Source organism: Podarcis erhardii, assembly GCF_964252035.2.
Source record: "Podarcis erhardii genome assembly, chromosome: 6".
In the NCBI taxonomy this organism is placed as follows: domain Eukaryota; kingdom Metazoa; phylum Chordata; class Lepidosauria; order Squamata; family Lacertidae; genus Podarcis; species Podarcis erhardii.
In genome coordinates, this window is record NC_138510.1 from 67511226 (window position 1) to 67529098 (window position 17873).

The window sequence follows — 17873 nt, forward strand, 5'->3', positions numbered from 1 at the left end:
AGGGAAAAGGGAGGAGATTATCGCGAGATGGGACGAATTACAGGCCGAGATTTGCAAATGTGGAAAGGGGAGGGGTTGCGTGCTCCCTTAGGGGGCGGGAGAGGCTCGCGCGATTTCTTCGCGAGCGAGCTGCCGTGGTGACGTTTTAAGCGAGGTGGGCGGCATTACATCTCGCGATAGGTTATCCCCAAAAGCCCTCCCTCTCGCGCTCTTTTTTAAAACCCCCTCCCCCGGGCGTTTTGACGTTTCTCCAGAGCCGGCGTGTTCGGACAATAGCGGAGGGGAGGAGGCGGCTCTGAGGGAGTTGCCGTCGCGTCTCTCGAGGAGCGCCGTCGTCGCGGCCTTAGCCTTTGGGCCTGCGAGTGAGTCTGTCAGGGCGGGTGGAGTGAGCGCGACGAGGGCCTGCCTCTCTCAGGGGGCAAGGCGCGTAAAGTAACGGGCTCGGGCCGCCGTTCGCGGTCGCCTAATACATAGCGACAAACCCAAGCAAAATTGGTGGGCCTGCGAAGCGCAGCTAAAGTTTTGATGAACGTTGTTAAAACGAAAGAGAAGCGCACGCCCCTGAAACAAGTATGTAAGGTCCCGGAGAAAACCATGAATGCTGATTTCGTATCTGCCCATAACGTTTACATTAAAGCTTTTCCACCTGCTGTTCCCAAAAAACAAACACGTGTTTTTTTCCTCCAGGCGGTGATGTCTGAAATTTGGATGTGGCGGGGAGGGGAGGGGCAAATGTCTCGTGGGTTTCTGGTACTGATGCATAGGCCTCAGAAACACTCCAGGGACTAGATGCTGTCTATAAGTAATAACATGCCCTAAGGGGCTTGCATCCGATTCCCACCCCCAAATTCTGGGAACAGTAGCCTGTGGGTGCTAGAAACCATAGCTCTGCAAGAGGGTGAACTGCAGTTCCCAGGATTCTTAAGAGGTGGGGATGTGCTTTTAAGTATATGGTGTGTATTTTCCATGCACCATCTAATCTAATCCTTTCTAAAATGCATTACAATTACAGCATCTTGGACATTTTGGATCAGACAAACTCCTTGGGCTGTATCCAACTGGAATCCATTCTCCCCCCCCCTTTGTGCTTTACTGAGGGTAGGGGGACACATGTTTTGGGTGTGGTTTCTGCCTGCACTGTGATGCTGTGAAACTCCACTTTCAGCCTTTCAAATGTGCAGGTGGATTGAAGTGCCACTGGCAGAATCTCAGCAGTGCAGAGCCCACACAAGCTGTCACATAACAGCAAGCCCAATTTTGGCTTGAGCAGCTCCAGGCCAGTGCAGCAATCTGCCTGACTCCCTACCCTGGCTACCAAGTGTGTAGCAGGGCTGCTGGTACAACAGGGTTCCTGCTGCTCTGTAAAGTCCCATCAGGCAGTGAAGTGGGGTCAAGGGTTTAAATTGCTTGCAGAGTCGTAGGGCTCATCCACACTTACCTTTGCTCCACATTTCTAGGCACAGGTCCAGGCTTTCTAGTTCTTTTCTTCTTTTTGCTCCAGTGCTTTCTCCAAAACTTCCTGCTCTTTGCTGCTAAATCAGACCAAACAGCAATCTGCAGAAAACCCATATTGCCATTTACTCCAATTTGGCAGTAAATACCAGGTTTTCCTGGGGAAAGTGGCAGGTGGACCTGTGCCTAGAAAGTATGGAGCAAAAGGTAAGTGTGGATGAGCTCATACTTGGAAGTAAATTTGGTGAATTCAGTAAAGTCTGTTGATTACAAGGGCTCTATTCTGAGTATGACTTAATTGGAGACAATCCTTTATCTTAATCTGTGATCTTAAACTTGCATGTCTAGTTTAGTGTAGTGTTTTTAGACTGTTCTGTAGAATCTCGGTTGATTGGAAACTTAACGATTCCTCAATAAGTTCAGTAATTGTGTACAACCTTTGCTGAAACACAGCTTGTCTGCCGTTGTTGATGTTCCTTTGCAATGTATGACTGCAGGGAAGTGTGACACTGGTTAATAGATGACAACTGTGGGTCCCAAAGATACTGCTATGTGGAAAATGCTTCTTCAGGATAGAAAAGTTTGAAAACCAAAATCCCATTGGCATCAAAAACTTTCCAAAAAAGCATATATAGGGTTGGGATATATTATGTGTTAAGCAGGGAGAAATATATCCCAAAGAGCAGGGTCCATAGAAGAAGCGGTAACTTGCATGTTAGATTTATATTTTTTGTAAGACATACAGTTACACTGTTTTCCTTTTTATCTGAAAGATTTACGTAGGGTTCACTAGGCAAGATTTAGCGAGTTAAGGGACTTAGTGTTGACACTTTAGCCTTGATATACGGTAAGTTGCACAATTCTCTCTTAATTCCTTGAACATAGTGATTGGTGGAAACAATGATATGGGGGTATTGTGCAGCTTTTTTTGCCTTCAAGCAGTGGAGATAGAGACAGGCTCAATGCGACAGACATCCTCAAAATAATTCATAATGTGTTTTTTCTGGAATCCACTGCTCATCATAACATCTATTTTGAAGCTGTGAGCTTGCGGCGGGGGGCAAGAAATAGGAATGATCATGGGACAGCCAGAGAAGTTTCATTATCAGGAGTACGCCACAAATTGAAATTTGTAAGATAGTCATTGACCTAGGTTCAAATTGCTGCTTGATATGAAAATAACATTGACCCTGGGCCAACCACTACCTCAGCTGTATACCTACAACACATGATTAAGACTAAAGAGCAAGTGGCAAAGAAACTACACTGGACAAAGGGCGAGTTTAATGTAACAAAAACAACTACAGTACTTATTTTCCATAATGTTTCTAAACTGAAAACCTTGGGATGGTAAGATTTCTAGTATTTGTAAAGATTAATATTTGTTTAGTGACCTCTAGTGGGCATAGTCAGATGGTGCTCATATAAAACATCCAAAGAGTTTAAAACACAGTTTTTCAAAATGTACTAATAAAGTAGCTTGCAAGCGTTTATCCACAATAAGAAGTTGGTTACATTTCATGCAATTTTCCCTGAAGCATAAACATGCTGGCAGTAACATCTAGAGTTCCATACGTTCTTGATCCTGCTTTACAGCTTAATTTAGAGGAGGAGGAGCACTAGATTGCGCACTAACTCATGAACTGCATGTAATCACATGAAGTTCATTATTTCGTGAAAGTGTTCTTGCCCCCCAACAAAGGGGACTAGACTCTTGGAGTGGAGAGCTGCTTGGCTTTTTCCCTGATATAACAACATAATCCATGCTAGGCCTTCGTTTAATATTCCTGCATTCCACAGGAGGTTTTTTTTTGGGGGGGGGGGGAGAATGAGAAGAAAAGCCTTTTGGAAAGAGCAACCATTGAATTATTTATAGTCTGATCTAGACAGGATTTTGTGGTAGCTGAACGGATGTTTCTGAGGCGAATCATCGGCAGTGCTTAAATCATTCTCTATTTTTGTAAATAGATTTAGCCAAGGTAAAATCTTGAGGGAAGCAATATAGTTGTACAATTTGCAAATCTTTTTGAGGATTTGCAGTCAGGTGTGATACAACTTGCAGTACCTTGGCCAAAGGGCTGCTTGCTGGCTGCGTCTAAATGGCTCATTTAATAAGCTGCTGTCAAGTAGAATGGGGGTAGGCTGGGGGTAGGCAACACCCCTCACTACTTGTTTGTAAGGGAAAACACATTCTTGAGTTATGAATACAAATACCGAATATGATAGTTCTGGGTTGTTATGAAATTATTTGTAACATGCCATATTATTTGTAACAGGTTCGAAGAAGGGCCTCTTGTGAGATATAGAGTGGCACAGGAATATTAAAACTCAAAGACCTAAGCAACCACCTTTAGTTGTTTCGGATCTGAATAGACAAACTATGCTCAGAGCTATGTAGCTTTCTCTTTTTGTAGAGCTCCTAATGTGTGACATCATCTGGGAATTTTAGTTCAAAACATTTGTCGCTTCTGTCACCCAATTACCTGCCATGGATCTTCGTGCTGGTTAGGTTTAAGGAATCAAATCCAGTCTTTTCTTACTGGATTTCACAGCGCAAGAGAATTGGACTTCTAAGTCTTCTGTTAACTTTAACTTTAGCACTGTGAGTCATACTCCAATGTGTGGGTGGAGAAAAGCCCTTGAGAGTAAGTCTCTGGCATGGATACTTGGAAACACACTCCACCCCCCTGAAATACGTTGCATGTCTACAGCTGAAATTTGTGCTGTTCCTTTTTTGGTAAAGTTTTGATAGGAATAATTTTCTTATGCTCTACTTGGGATTAAATAGTGGGATAGACACTAAGTCATGTTTTAAAGTACTTCTAGAAAGTAAATGAGAAGAGCTCTAATTATTCACTGGTATATTTTTGAGGATGTTTACCTTTTTCTCAACCCCATTACCCATGACATATTTCAATCTGCTGGACATGCATTGGCTGAATTTTGATGAAATGCTAAACTGGTTCAGTACTTTTAGTATGACTATAAGGTGGAGTTTTGGAGCTTTCATTCCAGATTAAAGCACAGTTTAGTGTCGCTGCCCCTTAGATACTGGTTAATCTTAACTATGATTAGTTGAAACAAGTCAGCTTCATAAACTACTGTATGAAGCTGGCTTGTTTCAACAAACCATAATTAGGATAACTATGGTTTGCCTGTGTTCAGATGACATGGGTAGCTGGAGGAAAAGTGTGGGAGCCTGAAGGCTGATGAGGCTTGTTCTCATAATGCTAAATGAAGTAGTTTCAAAATGTTGGTTGGCTTCCTTAAAAGTACCTGGCAAAAGATAGGCCAGGAAGAGGAAACTTTCTTAGGAGAAAATGAGAGAAAATTCTTTGCTTTCAGAACAGAACCCTTGCACTCTGATCATGGATTCCATGCAGTTGTTGTGTCATGTTAATTTTCAGCTGCTTAGTGTTCAATATCCTTTGTGTGACATTGAACTGAGTGTCTGAGTAAAATTCTCCACTGATGTACAGTACACAAATAGCATGAGCAACAGCAGAACAGACACTTTTTCTATAAGCTTCAGTGCTCTTCTGTCTTTGCTCTCTATTAAGCCCATCACAAAAGTTGGTTTCTATGTTGGTCTTGCCAAAAACAAAGCCAGTGAAAGAATCTGACTAGAGCTTTTACTTGGCAACTGAAAGACAAGGAGAGGATGTTTACACAAAATATTCCCTGCTCAGTTCCAGAACATGATATCCTGAGTTCCTTTCTCACAAAAATAAACTGAGCAGATCAGGATCAGGATCAGAGGAAACTTCACGTATTGCTGTGTGTAAGGATTGTGGTCAGGTAAGGTCCTGTTTTCCTTTACGAGAGTTATTTACCTTTTAAGTTAGGTGGACAGAACATAGCCCCAGAAACAGCTGTCCAATATGTATCCGTTTCTGCCATAACCTTAAAATTGCCAGACTGTATGTAGGATGAACAACAGCCACCATTTGTGCTGTGGAAGCTGCTCATTCCAACTCCTTCCTGCTCTGGTCATGCAGAGAAGTGTATAGGAAGAAGACTGTACTAGGATATGTTGAAGGCAGAAGAATGGGGCAGGATGATAGAACAGAGGGAAGCACCCATTAACTTTTATTTACATAGGTTGGCAAAGTAAGATAATAAGTTTTTTATAAAATAAGTTCTTGTTGCCTATTCCTACCAATTCTTTACTGCAAGTTACAGCATGCTATATGATGCCTCACTATATACACCTCACCTTGCTTCCAGTAAAACCACCAGCCTTGGTTTTAAAGGCTAGATGTCCATCTAGACCAGGGATGTTTAACTCCCAATAGACTGCGATAACTCACAGTATAAAAAAACTGGCAGTGATCTACCCATTGTCGTTGGATGGACCAAAGTTTTTGAGCTTATTTTAGGAAACCACAGTTGTTCCCCCCTTTTGGGGGGCGGGGGAGATCACTGAGGGGCCAAATACCTACCAGGAACACCCTGTGATCTATCGGCAGATCACGATCTACCTGTTGGACATGACTGATCTAGACCAATAGATAACTCAAATTCCATGTTGGAAATAAAAAGGAGAAAAAGGCTTTACAAATAGAAATGTGTTTTTTTTTATTTAGATTGACCTGTTATTTACTTTGAATTGTTCACGCTACTTGAACTGTTTCAGTTAATAGAATAGATCACATCATTTTGAAGCCATGTTGTAGAAAATGGAATAAGCTCTTCCCTAGGTCTTACCTTGCTATTAACAGGAATATATTATTCAAACAAGCTATAAATACACTTTCTGAAGAAAAGACCAGCTGTATTTTCATCTCATTTTATGGTTATATAACATGTCAGAAACAGCAGCACAAATACCACCTCGCATGTAAAAAAAGAAATATACACATTACTAATTTTAACTGCAAAAATGTTTTTGATGAATATGTGTGTTTTCTATTGGTAAACTGGTTTGACATAGGGACTTGAATCTATAAAAGAAAAAGAAAGCCAAAATGTCATTTAATAAGTCATACACAGTTTCATGCCCACCCCCTTTCCCTCATATGCTCGACTTACGGTGGCAGCACTGCTTTTTGTTTTGCTTCACTCACATCTCTGTGGACTAAGTCAAGCAGAATTGTGAAATGGCTCGTGAAATATTTCAGAGTTGGTATGAGGATAAGGACTCACCAACATGTAATGAGAATTGCTCCCTGTTTATTTCCATGAAGAATCTTCTGGTGTAGTGAGAAGTGATACTAGTGAAAGAAGAGGAATGTGTTATTTGGATTGCTTGTGTGTCCAAATTAACTAGTAGAGTATGCTGTGTTCCAGAGCAAGTCAAAGGTTTTTGTGCACACATCTATGCCCTTTCCATTCATATCTGACACACAGAGGACACAAGTGTCATTGTTGGCATGCCTGTTTTATTTTTGGTAAAAGGTTTCTAGGCCATCTTTCAGACAAAAGTTTCAAGGTAGCTAACAAAAAAATCAGTTGGCTTTAGTAGGATGATGTGGAGTAGGCAATCTACGAGGTATGAGAACTAAACAATTCAGAGGAAAACTATCTTGAGTTGCTCCTGAAGGCTATAGAAAATGCTGCAACACAAGTGTAATTTTGCTGGTGGTAGCCTATTCTACTTCCTCCCAATGTCTCTTGGCAGGCTTTCTCCCATCCTCATTCTTCCCCACCCACTTCAAACATCCATCCATTCCCTTATCTGGACAGCTGTATATGAGAAACTTCATATAATTTCAGCTGTTGCACTTCAGTAGAATTTATTGGGAATGGAATGCTGACTGTCTGTTGGGGTGTGCGGAAGAAAACTGGGAGGGAAGAGAAATGCAATGGGGAGTGCTGAACAGGATCACTCTACACTGCATCTCTTTGTTGCATACTTTACATGCATTTCTTCAAATTATAAGAAAGCTGCAAGGGAGATGGGCAAAGGGAGGGATAAATTCCCCCAAGGACACCCCCCAGGCCCTTTGTAATCAGGACTGAATGAGCAAACCGTCTCTTGGCATGGAGCAGCTGTTGAGGGCAGGTTCCAAACTCTCTCTTGGAATTCCGAACATTGGTAGAAAGAAATTCTAGTCTTGACGTCAATGGCAGTTCTATTATGAGAAATTTAAAGGCAAAAAGATAATGCCTTCATGGATGTTCCAAGGCTCTCCTACCCTGAGACTTGGAAAATGATTGATTGTACTGTGCTGTTCACCTTGTCGCCTATAATGCGTAGGTTCTGAGAATACACACTGGCTTCAAAGGTATCAGAATCCACCGCTTACTGGAATAAGCAAACAAACATAAACTAGAATGCTTGAATTTCACTCCAGTGTGAAATCAATGTAACAAACGGATGATTTTAACTGGGTTAGGCAGTCAAAAAAGCCTGGATAGAGAATATGTGGTTGGGTTCTCTCTTAACAGGCGTGCAAACTGGCTCTTTGGGAAAGAGAAGAGTGAAACTATAATACATAGTTTAAGTCATGGTCTTTTGTAAGTCATACTTACTGCGATCTACGGTTAACTGAAAAGCAACTATTAGCCCCTATTTACTTTTATATTTTCCCTGAAACAATTGAAATTGGCTCTTATTGCTTCTGCTGTTTCAGCTACCTGATTGTACTGTCCACCTATATATTGGTGCCACCTGCAACTAAAATGACTGCAAAAAACTGACAGGTTGCTTTTTGTACCCTACTCTGTGCTAGGCTTTTCCCCCCAACATTTGACATTCCATGAGGAAAGCAAATTCACGCAAAGGCTTAATCTATTTTGTATCTGTCACTCATGCCTAGAGGGTAGCATGGAAAGTGACTGGTGCTGCGAGGCAATCAATCATTCAGTTGTGTTGCTGCTAGTGAAGCACTTGCAATTTGCTTTTATAGGCTGAATGTGAAGAAATCAAAACCAATGTCCTGGGAGCAGGAGACATGGCCTGTGCTTTATAAGATTTTTACTTTCCCATAATTTTTGTTGTTAATTGCATGCCATCTCTATCCTGTTAACCAATTCCTCACAACTAAGAAATCAGGGGTGTTGTTGTTGTTTTTTATCTAACAGTTTCGTTTTTCACACTTATTACTTTATCACAGTGTGCAAAATTTGACCAGTGTCTGAAATACATAGGTCCATATACAAAAGGAAAGTGGGGGTTAAGGTTTTTCCTCCCCTATCAGCAATTCATTCAGATTCAGAGGGAGAAGGACATTGAACAGTTAACTGCAGAAAGGGAACACTGCAGAGTTTTGGCTGTAGTTAGCTTGGGAAGTGACGTCTTACAGCATTTGCTGTTCTAGAAAGAGCACAGACACGTAGTATAATTGGGAGGGCTCTGGGTGGCAGTGTCTCTACCACTGTGTATATTTATCTGTATGAAACGACCAAGGAGGGGAGAATGTAATAAGCAGTCTGCCCGCTGCTTACTAAAACTGCTGCTCTTGTGACTTCTGTTAACGCTTTTCCAGCAACATCGCAAGCTGAGAAACTGGACGCTGTTATATAGAAGGAAATAAACTTTGTGAAGGTTCAGTATGGGAAAGGATTATTATTCCGTTCTTGGGATCGAAAAGGGAGCATCTGATGAAGACATAAAGAAAGCTTACAGAAAACAAGCCCTTAAATGGCATCCAGATAAGAACAAATCTCCCCACGCAGAAGAAAAATTCAAAGAGATTGCAGAAGCTTATGAGGTGCTGAGTGATCCCCAAAAAAGAGAAATTTATGATCAGTATGGAGAAGAAGGTAAAAGAATTTTATGTACAGTAGTTTTAGCTTAAAATAGAAAGCTTTTTTTTAAAATGTCAGATGCAGTGAGGCAGTTTTTAAGAAGCAGGTTTGAGCAATTAGATGTAGTAACATAGTTTGAGGATTCAAGTCTTGCTTGAGAGTCTAATACTTCTATGGAATGTTCTAATTTAGGTTATTTTCTATGTGAATCTATTTGATTCATCTGTCAAACATGTTAGTAGATACTGTTTAATTTATGTTACAAAAACTTTGCAATAGTGTGCTGAGTTTGTCTCACTCTTCCAAGGTAGCACAAAATATACGGGTATAGTTTTATTAAAATAAGCTTTTATTAAAAATGGCCCTTCTCAGCCAGGGTCCAGGTGTCCAGACTCCAGCCAATATTGGCATCTTGCCTGGAAAGGAAAGAATTTGTCTGATGTCATGAAATACTAGGACAAGTTTTCAGCTTAATTGTAAACAGTGCTAAAGTGCCAAGGAAATGAGGCCCAGAAGCAGTGTGTTTAGCTTAAAACGATTATGTTAAAATAATTTAGTTTAGATGGATTCTTAGAACTTTTGGAACTGGGTTGCTACCTTTATGGTTCAAAATTTTGTTCAAATGCTGACCTAAGCTGGCTTCATTACAATAACATACTCCCTCAATGAAACAAGACTTTTCACTTTATGATGGTCTATTGAAAACATGTGAACACTTAATTTATGAGCTCTTGATGATGATTGCTCTGAGAAGTTTGAATTCATCACAAATCTACACATTTCTATAAATGCTGGTTCTACTTGAAGTTTTAATACTGCAGCTCCAGGATCACTGTTTCTCTTGTAGTCATTGGACTTCCGTGAGGCCTTGAAACAAATGGGTTCCTTATTCTTAGTCAAGGATCAGCATTCTTTAGGCATTCACATGTTCTTTAGTCCCCTTTTCATTCCTACCTTCTTTTCCTAATTATACCAGTGTGTGTGTGTCTGCTTCTTTCCCAGCCAATATCAGCATGGATTTTCTACTCGTCCTGTGAGAAATTAAAATGAAAGGAATAGAAGCAGCTGTCACCAAACAAAATCATGCCTAATATTTCTGTGTAACACATAGATATTTAATAAGCTTATAAAGTTTTAAATCTTGGTGAATGCAGCAGCTTTACTGCTGCCCAGGATATGGGCAGACTGTGGGTCCAGAGCCCCTTTTTATAGCCATGGGACCTGGTGTCCTTTCAGCAAAACCTATCCATTATCTATTCTAGGAAGTGTCATTCCGCTAAGCACATGGTATGGTTTGTCAGCCCGCTTGGCATTAGTACTACATCTGTATATGATCATCATGCTCATCATAGCTAAGAGACTAGGTTTAGCCTGAAAAGCCATTTTAGCAACCTATTTTTATTTACTGAATATTTTCTCAGCTTGGAGAAAAGACTTGATTTTTGTTTTCATGGTTCTAAGTCAACGCAAATAAGATTTTTGAAAGTAGAGTTTTAAAACCTTTGTAGAGATTTGTATTCTTACATTTCTGAATCCCATCCTAATGTAAATTTGATTAAAATCCATGACAGCATAATTTCTCTTCTAACTTTGGGTACTACATCCCCAACTTGAAAACATTCATGTTCTTTTCTATTCATATTCTCTCTCTCTCTCTCTCTCTCTCACACACACACTCACTCACTCACTCACTCTACCAAGCAGCAGATGACATTTAGAACCAAAAGAGTATAGAGTTATGGCCCACAGCCTTCTCATGCAGAGTCTGCTTAGGTGTTTTGAAGATAGACTAGAAAGCTAAGAAACTGTTTAAATTTAGGATGGCTGCGTAGGTGTAATTAATCACAGAGTGTAGGTGGGTGCCATAACGTTGGAAGAAATGGCAGGCTTGAAATAGCTGAGGTAACTGTCAGCATGAGTGTGATAGCATAACTTCATAAGATCTCTTTATAAATATCACTTTGCGTAGCTTGCAGTACTTTAGCATTTTCTAATTTCTTGGGCTGTAGTCTATTCAAAACTTAGAAGTAGGTCCAATTAAACTAAGCTGGGCTTCCAAATAAATGCATGTAAGATTGGACTGTGTTATATTTGATGTGTGGCCCAATCCAATGGTTGCTTCCTCAAAGTAGACCCTACTGAATACTCTAAAGTAAGTCCCATCATTAAATATATACATGATTATGGTTGGAGATTGTGCCTTGCATTTCTAAACCAGTATAATAATAATAATAATAATAATAATAATAATAATAATAATAATAATAATTTTATTATTGTACCCCACCCATCTGACTGGGTTGCCCCAGCCACTCTGGGTGGCTTCCAACATGTATAAAAACATAATAAAACATTACACATTAAAAGGCTTGCCTATAATGGGCTACCTTTCAATATTTTCTAAGGGTTATATAGTTACTCATCTCCTTGACAACTGATGGGAGGGTGTTCCACAGGGTGGGTGCCACTACAGAGAAGGCCCTCTGCCTGGTTCCCTGTATTTAAGGTTGGCATTGTTATTTGTACCCTTTTGTAGGACTGAAAGGAGGAGCTGGAGGGCCAGATGGGCAAGGTGGTACTTTCCGGTACTCCTTTCATGGAGACCCACATGCCACATTTGCAGCATTTTTTGGTGGTGCAAATCCTTTTGAGATCTTCTTTGGAAGAAGGATGCCTGGTGGCAGAGACACTGAAGACATGGAAGTGGATGGAGATCCATTTGGTTCCTTTACTTCTTTCAATATGAATGGATTCCCAAGGGAAAGAAACACTGTTGGTAGCCAACCCCGTCGTAAGCAAGATCCCCCTATTGTTCATGAACTCAAGGTATCACTGGAAGAGATTTACCATGGATGCACAAAAAGAATGAGAATTTCCCGAAAACGGCTCAACCCAGATGGTAGAAGTGTCAGAACGGAGGATAAAATCCTCACTATTGATATCAAGAGAGGATGGAAAGAGGGCACCAAAATTACATTCCCCAAAGAAGGCGATGAAACACCTAGCACCATACCAGCTGATATTGTGTTTGTTATTAAAGATAAAATACATCCTCACTTCAAGAGGGATGGTTCAAATATTGTCTATCCTGTCAAGATCAGCTTACGAGAGGTAAGTACCCTGTTATGCTTTGGAATGGTATTGTTAGAACTTCATGCTATCTTTGCTTCAAACTTGTTCACATTGTTTTACAGTCAAAGCTGAGTCGAACTTGATAATAGCCCATAGATCAGACTTCCTCAAACTTGGCCCTCCAGATGTTTTTGGCCTACAACTCCCATGATCCCTAGCTAGCAGGACCAGTGGTCAAGGATGATGGGAATTATAGTCTCAAAACATCTGGAGGGCTGAGTTTGAGGAAGCCTGCCATAGATGATGTTTGATAAATATGTAGACACCCAGATAATGGGCATGATTCACCTGAGTCCTGTCAGCGCAAGCCCTGCAGAAGAACTTCCACTTGCACAATGGGGCTTTCCCCTCTCCTCACCCCAGCGCCCCCTCCAACCAGCATGCCCCAAAATTGACTCTGGGGGAGTGTTGGGAGAACTCCCAGAGCAGCACCCAGGGAGGAGAGGGGGATAGTTCCATCTGGCAAGCTGCAGTGCTTGCATTGATGGCACTTCCACCATGGTGTAACACTGGATTCCACCCACTGTGTTGAATAGTTCAGCACCATTTGGAAGAAGGATGACTGCTATTCTTTGACTTTAGCATGTCATAACAGAGTGTGGGATAAAATATCCAAAGCTAACACTGTACTTCATAATTCTGGTTGCTGCTTGTGCCATCTCTTTCTTTCCCCTCATTGCCATTTTCTGTTCTATTCTGGGTTGAATCCAATGCTAGTCCAACTTGGAGTAGACCCAATGAAGTTAATGGATCTGGCTAACTCAGGTTCATTTACTTCAATGGATCTACTCTGAGTAGGGCTAGTACTGGGCACAACTCTCTGCCTGCAACAAAAGTTAGTCATGTACTCAGTTGAGCCTACCTTTTAACTGGATGGGTTGTTTTCTGATTCTATTCAGTGGCTCTTTGCAGTATGAGGATGTGGCATCGCTCTGCAGCATGATAGAAAATGTGTTGGTCTAAAAGGTTATTGGAACACAAATGCAGAAACCCAAAACAGACTCATGAGCAAAACTCCCACCAGAATGCCTCTGGGGGGTGGGGGAAGCACCCACCTACACTCTAATAAAGTTGCAGATTTTTAAAACAGCAGAGAAATCAGTGCTGTGTGGACAACAAGATCTGCTTTGCTTCTAATTTTGTAGCAATTGAGTAGTTGGATACAAAATGGTGCAATTATGCAAACCAACACTTGGCCAACGTAAGCAACAGTAAACTTAGCTGAGATGGCAGGAGTTTAATTTTAAACCAATGCTTTCATATAAATGGGTGTTAAATTGATGTATATGTACATTATGTTGCAGTTAGAACTAAAGAAGCAAAATGAAATAGAACAAAACTAAACTAAACTAAATAGCGCTATGAGCTATGTCTTATAATAATATTACAGATACTGTGTAAATACCTCTCTATAGTGAATCTAAGCAACTAATATTTTGCTAATTTTATTTTGAATACAGCTTATGCCAGGCTTTGGTTTGTTTTTGTTTCAAGTACAATTAGTTAGAGAGTCTGGCATTCCTAACAGGTTGGCTGACAGTGGTTTACTGGGATTCTTACATAAACACTGAATTCCGTGCATGTAGGACTCCTTCATTTTTGTCCATGGGTTGCAAAATGAGTGTAGTGCACTTATGCTTTGCATGAATAGATCAGCGATAGGCAACATGATGCCCTCTGTATTTGGAACTAAAACTCCCACCCACCCCATCCACCATAACCACTGATAACGAATGAAGCAAGTTGTAGACAGCATTATCTGAAGGGTACCATGTTACCTACATCTGGCATAGATGGTTCCTACCTCAAGGAGAAGATGGATGGTGTCCAGTAGTGACCAGTGGGGCTGGATTGCTAACCTGACTTGCCAACACCAGGAAGTCACTGCTGGTTAGCAAGAGGAGGAGTGGCAAAGCAGCAGGCAGCTTGGTATGGGTGCAGCCAATCTGATGCCTTTGCACTACACAGAGGTCCCCATTTCCTTGCCCCTCTCCCTCTTGGTAATGGGCAGCAATGCATGACATTGGGAAACTAGGTCAGCAAAGCAGCTCCACCGGCCACTGCCCTGCCAGCCACTACTGGTAGTGCTTATATGCACAAGAAGCTCCATGTAAAACAGGGGTGGAGAGCCTGTAACCCTCCAGGTGTTGTTGGATGCCAACTCCCATAAACCTGAGCCAGCAATGTCATTGGTCATATGGGAGTGGTCACAGGTTAGCCACTCCTGCTCTATGTAGTGGGAACTGTTCAGCTATGTTTGCTTATTGTTTTCCATTTACAAAACCATTTATAGTTATGAACTGCATACATAGGATTGTGCTGTAAGAATTTGGGCTACAAAGTAATTATTTGTATAAGATTCAATCTCTGCTTCTGAAAATTACACCCTAGGCTTTACTTGAAAACATGTTTACTTGTAGTGTTTCTAGCATTACCAATACACCCAACATAGAGTAACAGTATAGGATGTATAATACTGTAACTGTATTTCTAAGTTATATTTCATAGTCAAAACAAAACAAATTCCTTCCAGTAGCACCTTAAAGACCAACTAAGTCAGTTCTTATATTTCATAGATACTTATCTTTCTTTAAGTGCTTTACAAAAAACACATGTCCTGCTGCTTCTGATTTGGCTTTTAAAACTTTTTTTTTAGGCTTTGTGTGGCACCTCAATCAATGTACCAACAATAGAAGGTCGAACCATACCTATGACAGTAAATGAAGTTGTAAAACCTGGAATGAGAAGAAGAATTATAGGATATGGCTTGCCATTTCCCAAAAATCCTGACCAACGAGGTGACTTGATTATAGAATTTGAAGTAACCTTTCCAGACAGTATAGCTCCAGCATCAAAAGAAGTACTCAGGAGAAATCTCCCTGTTTCATAAAACAACATACTTTTTTGAACTTGTTCCAAAGGGACACTGAAAATTGAAGAATTGAGGTTTATGCTGTAAAAGTGCAATCTATAACTGTGGAACTTAACTTTTTTGTGTGTGGATTGGGGAGAGTGTTATGCAGTGCTGCATGAGAATAGGAGGCAAAAGTACAAAATACTTGCAATCAAGTATGAAGCTAAAACCATTTGCTGTGTATTGGATTTTCCTTTTCAAAAAGTTTTATCCAGTATTTGCTTATAAGTAAGATGTATTTTTTGTGTGTGTGAGGGGGGCACTTCTGTGCATATCTCATATGCACAGAATCATGAAGTGCTAGAGTTTTAAAGCACTTTATTTCAGATATTTCTTTATTATCTATGTGAGATTATTATATTGCGGGATCAGAAATCGGAATTCGCAGTATGATCTATGTAACGTTTGCAATATTTATGTTGTGTACATGCCAATTCGCTATGTTTACATTGCACACAGCAGAAGGCAGGAAATCTCACTTCAAATGTTCATGAGCCCGAAGGGTAAGTTTTTTTCCTGCATTGTTGTATGTTTTTGGATTCCTTTCCTCAGTATTCTACAGATGCTCACCTAACAGAAAATTATATGTGCCATTCCACAGTCATACATATATGTACCATGTCATGAACATGCTCCAAACCAGAACACACAGTGGGTGACTCAGTAGTTGCCAAATATTCAAGGTCTAACCCCTACCCTACATTTACACAGCCTCCACTCCTATCCAGCCCAGGCCAAGAGACTCCCAGACTTCACCTGACGTTCCTAAGATTCCAAGGGAACAAGGGTCAAAACAATACCCTCTGCTGTCTGAACTTATTCTAAAAACACAGTACCTGGTAGGGAACTAAGCAGTCAAGTATTGGATTTAGTACCAAGGCATTACCTAAATAAAGCTCGCGCACACACACAAAATTCCAAAAGGAGGTACATTTATTTGATAAAAGAAAACATTAGTGAGAACAAATATATTTGGGCAATTATGTCAGATCAAACAAACTGTGCTAAACCAGCCAGTTCTGCACATATCAATAAAATCATTGGCTTCACAGGGACAAAAGCATACAACACAGAGCAAGGTAATCCAAATATGATCCGAAGGTGGGATGTTCCCTACCAAAAGTAAGGGCCTGCTTTCTTCTAAAAGGCATAGCGACCTAGGTCTTGTTAAATCTTGTTAACCTGTAAAAAAGGCCTCAAGACCCCCCAACTTTCTGGCACTTTAGGCTACATGCTTTCCCACCAAACCCAGCTCAAGCAACCATTCCACTCAACAAGCTCACAGCTGATTTACCACATTTCCATATGGAAAAAAATGTGACAGCAGTTGCTTTAATGTCCATTAAAACATATGTCCAAATTGTGGAACCTGCCTGCTGAGAGAGCGGGTCTATATAGAAGGGTTATCTGAACAAGGGAAAGGACCTATTTCAAGCACACTAACTTCACAGTCTTTCACAGTTTAAGCCCCTTGAAACTTCTGTGGTCAGTAAATTAGTAGTACTCGGTCCCACTTAAGAGGTTGTAAGCTTGTTCTGAATTATCTAAATGAAGGGAAGAAAATGCCCTCAATTACAGTTTTCTAAAAGAAAAGAAAAAGAATCTATAGGGCTGGTACCCTTGGATGGCAAAAATTAACAAGTAAACATCCTTTTAGCATTTGTCTCTAAACTTGCTGCAATATGTTAACATCTGAAAGTCATATTCTTTAAAGAAAATAAATGATTTTATGTACATACAAAAGTGCTAGGTAGCTGCACTGTTAACCAACAGGGTAATTAACAATTTTGTATGCTTTTATGTAGAAAATTAATTATGACACCCATTCCTTAAGCAGTAGCCATCTATAATGCAGAATAGTTATAATGGGGGGGGGGAACCATTCTAGAAACTACCCATTTGAATGAATTGGCAACATTTAATAAGATTTTATACATGGGATATAAAGAAATATGTGCATTCTGAAAGTAGAAGGATCCAGAACTTGCACTCGTGACACTAGCACTCATGAAACTAAAAGTGAGAAAGTAGAAAATGGCTGCTTCATCCTTATGCATATTGTTTATGCATTTACATATCATTCATGATCTGTATTGCATTTATATGTTTTTTAATTAAATATATTGTTTCTAACTTGTGTTTTCTATTTTTGTTCTTTCAACTGAGTTCGGTGCGTGGGAGCAAATGAATGTAATTATAATTTATCTATGACTTTATTGAATTTATATCCTGCTCTTGCTTCCTAGGGTAGCAGACAACAAGGGATAAATAATCTTAAAAACAATTCCAATATAGATGCAGACTGGGAAGGAAATCAACTTAAATGACTTTTTGAAAAAGGAATGTGTTTCTTATGTGCCAAAACCCAACAAGGATGACATCTGGTTAATACTTAAAGGGATGGAATTCAGAAGGGTAGATGCCACAATGATAAAGGCCCGGTTCCTGTTGTGTGGAACAGAGCTCCTGTTTGATGGTATCTGCAGGAGGCCCTCACCTGCTAAGCACAGTGACTGACTGTGTGTACAAGGGATGAGATGGCCTTTCAGGTATCCTCGTCTCAAGCTGTGTAGGGCTTTATACAGCAAAACCCAGCACCTTGTACTTAGACCAGAGCTTAATTGGCAGCTACTACAATTATTTCAACAGTGGAGTAACGTTTTAGCAATACCTTGCTCCAGTG

The 17873-nt window shown here is 40.4% G+C and overlaps 1 protein-coding gene across 4 annotated transcripts; it reads left to right on the forward strand.

Moving 5' to 3' along the window:
- The first annotated feature begins 212 nt into the window (after positions 1 to 212).
- Positions 213 to 17323, forward strand: DNAJB4 (DnaJ heat shock protein family (Hsp40) member B4). 4 transcript variants are annotated; one of them, XM_081868360.1, is made up of 4 exons: positions 213 to 362; positions 8883 to 9159; positions 11681 to 12255; positions 14933 to 17323. In XM_081868360.1, exons 2-4 carry the CDS (start codon positions 8949 to 8951, stop codon positions 15164 to 15166), a joined length of 1020 nt encoding a protein of 339 aa, XP_081724486.1. In that variant the 5' UTR covers positions 213 to 362; positions 8883 to 8948; the 3' UTR covers positions 15167 to 17323. The 4 variants fall into 4 exon arrangements, with proteins under 4 accessions (XP_081724486.1, XP_081724489.1, XP_081724488.1 ...); XM_081868363.1 differs by lacking the exon at positions 213 to 362 and adding an exon at positions 394 to 574; XM_081868362.1 differs by lacking the exon at positions 213 to 362 and adding an exon at positions 897 to 1098.
- The last annotated feature ends 550 nt before the right edge of the window (positions 17324 to 17873 follow it).

Bases quoted from the DNA above. Each gene is read 5' to 3' on its own strand.
- DNAJB4 (XM_081868360.1), top strand. From the start codon at position 8,949: ATGGGAAAGGATTATTATTCCGTTCTTGGGATCGAAAAGGGAGCATCT. The intron at 9,160-11,680 runs GTAAAAGAATTT...ACCCTTTTGTAG, and splicing joins TGATCAGTATGGAGAAGAAG to GACTGAAAGGAGGAGCTGGA. The intron at 12,256-14,932 runs GTAAGTACCCTG...CTTTTTTTTTAG, and splicing joins TCAAGATCAGCTTACGAGAG to GCTTTGTGTGGCACCTCAAT.